Here is a 5184-nt window from a genome sequence, read left to right as displayed (position 1 = left end):
ACTTAAGAGTGAAAACATGTTATCTGTCTTTCTCTGCCTGACTTATTTCACTTAGCATGATAAGACGTCTGACTTTGGAAGATTGCTTTTTAAACTGTTTTATTCATTTTATATTATGAGAAGAATAGTTTCTCCTAAAACTGGGTGAAATTGCCCTACTGCACAGGAAGTTTTATAGTGAGACAAAACAATATTTAATTACAATCCGCTAAGTGGAAACACCAACAGGTTTACTGAAAAAATAAATCACAAAACTACAGGCCTGTAGAGCAAACCTTAAAGGAAAACCTTAAGATTCAAGGTATAAGGCAAAAGTCATAATGATTATCAGGTTCAGGAGTTTAGAAGCATTTATGATGCCTCATTTGCTGCTCTTTAGTTTTTCTTCTGATTTCCATTATCTGTCCTACGAACTTTTTCACATCATCTCCCACTTCATTGTCATCAATATGCCTGTTGGGTATGGCCCATCGAAAATTAGGGACAAGTTATCTCATTAGCCCTAGACTGACATTTTCACCATGCTTCTGGCCTTCACCTCATCTTGAATTCCATGATTCCTCTCCATTTTGCACCGGACCCTGTTCTTCTCCTTCTTTTTCCTGCTGAGCATTTTCCATGTTTAGATTTTCCACCATTTGTTTCTCTTTGGATGTCATTGCTCCAAGGAAGGACTATTTTCTTGGGACAGTCAGCACCGAGGACAGAGGCCCTACTAAGAACGTTCCAAAACTCAGAGGCTTGGATATCAAAGGCTTTTTAAAATTTTACTCTCCCACCATAGAGGTTCCCTACGCTTTCCGGGGATTCCCAGTCCAAGCCCTACCACATCCCGGTCGCTCCTCTCCCAAAGTGTGGGGAGCGGCAAAGATTCAGCTACTTGGCCATTTGCTAGCCGGATATGTCACTCCCTGAGGGGAGTTGCAAAAATAGGCAGGGGAGCACCACTCCCTGTCAGGAGAAGCCAGAAGATCAAAGATCAACTGCCTATAGGCAGGGTAGTATCAGCCCCTCAGGCGTTGTGCTAAAACACTTTAGTTTGGTTCCTCTTTTACCCTAGCTTTAATCCCTTAACCCTGTTTCCTAACAACCGACCTAGGTCAGCTGCCTTGTTTTCCCGCCTTGAAACCTTTATAAGATAGGGTGTTTTCTCAATAAAGAGAGGCTTGATCAGATTCCGTGTGTTGTGTCCTTACTCTCTGTGCTCCCCCTTTCTGCCCTTTCTTTCCCTTCCTCAGGATTAAGAACCCGCAAGGATTTTCTGCCCTGCTGGCCGGGGCGGGACAAGACATACTGGCGCCTCAACGTGAGACTGAGTGAAGGAGCAGGACATCAAAGCCCACCCTTCTCCCTGCCAGTCCGTCCCCACGCCTCTGCAGGCACCAAGATGGAGGGGGGCTGGTTGGTGGGAGGAATTTGGGGTCTCAGGTCTTTCCACAGGTTATCCCTGCCCTACCACCCCTAACTGTCCCTCGCACAGACCTGGGCCTATCTTTGCAGTATCCTCCTCTGGATTCTCGCTGAGAGTGCGCAGCCACAACACTTAACCCCGCACACCTGCAGAGGGCAGGGGTTGGGGATCAAGAACTGCTACAACCCAGTGATCGGTGCCAACCCAATACCACCCAGTCCCTACTCAGCCCCAGGAACCCCATGGCTGCCCCACCCCCATCCCTACCCCCACCCCCGGACGCACCATCTCCCGTGCTGACAACCATTTTCTACACCGAGATGGACGGGGACGAGGCGTGCATGTGAGAGGCAGGTGCTTACGAAGGGTCATGGCCCCTTGGTGGTCCAATCCTCCGCCCTACCATTTCCTGTGGCCAAACGCAGGCGGCAGCTGGGTGTGAGAGCTGTGGTACTTTCGCTGCTCCACCCTCGGACAGCTGGACCCCGAGGAGGGCTCGGTGGGCCGCCTGGACTCTCCCCCACCGTGTCCAGGGAACACTCCCCCTCCTCCGGGTCCTTTATCTGCTCCCCCTCCACTTGCTAACCTTTAGGGCTGCCCCTGGCCCGCATGCCTTGAGGGCCACCGGGGGCAGGTATCGAGAAGGGAGTGAACACAGGCGGGGTCTGACACTAGAGCTAGGCTCTCCAGTCAGCATTGTTGGGTCACGTGAGACCTTCGTCACCACGAGCAGCACTGCCCCCATCCTGTGTTCCCTGCTGCCCTCGGGGTGGCGCAGAGCTGGTTGGCTTGAGTACCTCCCCTCTGCCGCCTTGTCCTTCTGATCAGCTCTAGGCTGGGCTCTGTAACTCTCCCCTCTTTGTATATTCCTGGGCTTTTCTCTGCCTGCCAGGGAAGGGCAATATCTTCTTAGGGGCCTGTTGGCCTTTCTCAGTCTTTCTTTGGGGACTTGCTTCTTCCTCTCCTTTGCTCACAGGATACAGCCCTCCCCGCCTCGGGTTTAGTCTCAAAAGTTAAGGGGGTGCAGAAAACTTAAGTAGTGAAGATAATCACACTTTAATGCAATACTTTAAAAAAAATTAATGCAAGAACATCTATGAGCAGGATGTCGCATCTACCCCGCTCCCAACCTAGGGTCCTCCTTGCTACCAATGCCTACCATTTTCTCTATAGCAAAATGGAGGTCGGACAGGAAAGGAGATGAAATTTTTTCGAATTCTTCTTAATACTCTTTTGTTCCCTTTTCGACTCGAATGTCGTTCTTTTTATAGTTTACCTTAACTTTATTCTAACTTTTGTTATGAAAAAATTTCAAACATGCAAAAGTAAAATAGAATGAAAGCCACTGTACTTATCACCTAACTCCAACAGTTAACTCATTGCCAATGTTACTTGATGTATATCCTTACTAACTTCCTACTCTTAGAAATTATTTTTGAAGCAAATGTCAGTCATAATATCATTTTGAGCATAAGTATTTCAAAGTGCATGTCTATAAGAACTCTCATATATTTATGATTTATATAATTTATGTATAACATATTATATATGTTTTTACCACAATACCACTTTCACACCTAACAATTAATAATTCCTTAATACTGTTTTATGTCCAATCGTGTTCAAATTTTCAATTCTGTTACAGTTTTTTTTTAACAGTTTGTTTGGATTAGGGTCCAAATAAGACTGAATGCTGCTTTCAAGATACTCTTTTGGTCTTTGGCTTTGACAACTCGACTATATTGTGTCTTGGTGAGTGTATTCTGCAAGTTCATACCTGATATTGAAACTTTTTATTGAAGTTTTAATTTCAGCTACTGTGATTTTCAGCTCCAGAATTTTTGTTGGTTCCTTTTAATAATCTATTCCTGTTTATTTATGTTCCCCATTTGGTGAGACACTAATTTCCTGGTTTATTTTTGTTCTTTTTCTGTGGTTTCCTTTAGTTCTTTGAGCATATTAAAGACAATAGAATTAAAGTAAGTCTCCAGCTTCCTCAGACAGTTTTTACTAATTTCATTTTTGCTGTGAATGAGCCATACTTTCTTTGCACGTTTCACATTTTGTTGTTGTTGTTAAACTCGATTATTCTGAATATTATAATGTGGCACCTCTGGGAATCATTTTCTTCCTTCTCCTCAGGTTGTGTTGCTGCTGGCTGTTGTGGATTGTTGTTTGTTTGTTTAGTGACTTTTTTAAAATTGATTTTGTAAAGTCTGTATTCTTTATCATGTGTGCCACTGAAACCCATGTTGCCTCGACTTAGTGATCAGCTGGTATTTTGACAGTTGATTTAAATACCTGGAGCCAGTAAAAGAAAAAATAAGAGGAAACACTCCCAGTCTTTGCAGAGTGGTCTGTGCTGGCAAACTCATTCACTGCTCAGCCAGGCCATTTTTAACTCTGTATTGATTTTCACTTTCTTCTTGCACAGAGTCTGAAGGCCAACTGGAGGTGAAAGGCCTCCTCAAGTCTTTGAAACACTTGCATCCCATCCTGGGCATTTGTGTGGTCTTTTCAGTCCCCCTGTATATTGGGGAACTTTTAAAATCCCTTATTTTACCATGCATTTCCTTTCCCAGCCTCTTCCTCCCAGTTTTCTCATTCTATTTATTGTTTGTTCTTGGTACTGTCCTTTGCCCCAGGCTGCTGTGTCTAATATCCAAGCCTTCAAATGCTTTTGACAAAAGCCACTCCACTCCTGGGAAAGCTCTGAGACAAAATAAAAAGAAACCTTAGTGCCCTCTGTGAGGAGGAGCAGCCAGATGGTCGAGACCCACAGACACAATTGAATAAGGTATATAATGTTCCTTCTGGTACTAGCAACCTTCACTAGCTGATCTGGAGTATTGGGGATTATAGACTGGCAATTTAAAATGCCATGGCACTCTCTTACTACAATGCAGGAGCTCTTCTCTTAAACTAGTTTTTCTGTTGTTGTAAGTTTTTATTAGTTTCTAGAGTCCTGCAAAAGTTGATACTGACCATTTTTGGCATGGAATCTTTGAATTTCCTACTCTCCCATTTTTGGTGATGTCTTTATATTTTCAGTTCTCTACAACATAATGGCAGCATACAATTATTTTTATAAACTACCCTCTGTAAAAGAGCAGTACAATATTATGCTTACTTCTCAGGAATTTTAAAATAGAGTACTTGATTAATTATAATGTTTGGCACTTTGCCACAAATAATATTTGATGTATTTGACATGATTTTTTTAAAGAGAGACATAGAGAGAGCAGGGGAGTGTCAGAGAGAGAAGGAGATACAGAATTGGAAGACAGGCTCCAGGCTCTGAGTTAGCTGTCAGCACAGAGCCCATGCAGGGCTCGAACCCACGAACCATGAGATCATGACCTGAGCTGAAGTCTAACACTTAACCAACTGAGCCACCCAGGCACCCTGTATTTGACGTGATATTAATTTTTTTTAATTTTTGAGAGACAGAGAGAGAGACAGCGAGTAGGGGAGGATCGGAGAGAGAGAGAGAGAGAGAGAGAGAGAGAGAGAGAGAGAGAGAGAGAGAATGTGAAGCAGGCTCCAGGCTCTGAGCTAGCTGTCAGCACAGAGCCCGACGCAGGGCTGGAACCCACGAACCCATGAGATCATGACCTGAGCTGAAGCTGGAAGTTTAACCGACTGAGCCACCCAGGAGCCCCTGAAGTGATTTTAAAACATTCTTTTGTTTAGTTGTTTTCTGGCATATAGGAAACTTCATATTTCTAAATATTTTCAAAAGTTATATACAAGGTGGAGTGCCTGGGTGGCTT

At 44.0% G+C, this 5184-nt stretch overlaps 1 protein-coding gene across 1 annotated transcript; it reads right to left on the bottom strand.

Moving 5' to 3' along the window:
* Positions 1 to 296: 296 nt before the first annotated feature.
* Positions 297 to 1521, bottom strand: BEX4 (brain expressed X-linked 4). The gene is given in 2 exon segments (XM_029929750.1): positions 297 to 712; positions 1483 to 1521. A coding segment is annotated over 1 exon segment (363 nt). The 5' UTR covers positions 660 to 712; positions 1483 to 1521.
* Positions 1522 to 5184: the final 3663 nt, after the last annotated feature.

This window comes from Suricata suricatta, chromosome X (assembly GCF_006229205.1).
Source record: "Suricata suricatta isolate VVHF042 chromosome X, meerkat_22Aug2017_6uvM2_HiC, whole genome shotgun sequence".
Lineage (NCBI taxonomy): Eukaryota > Metazoa > Chordata > Mammalia > Carnivora > Herpestidae > Suricata > Suricata suricatta.
Note: the sequence above shows the minus strand (reverse complement) of the source record. Positions and strands in the feature narration are given on the sequence as shown.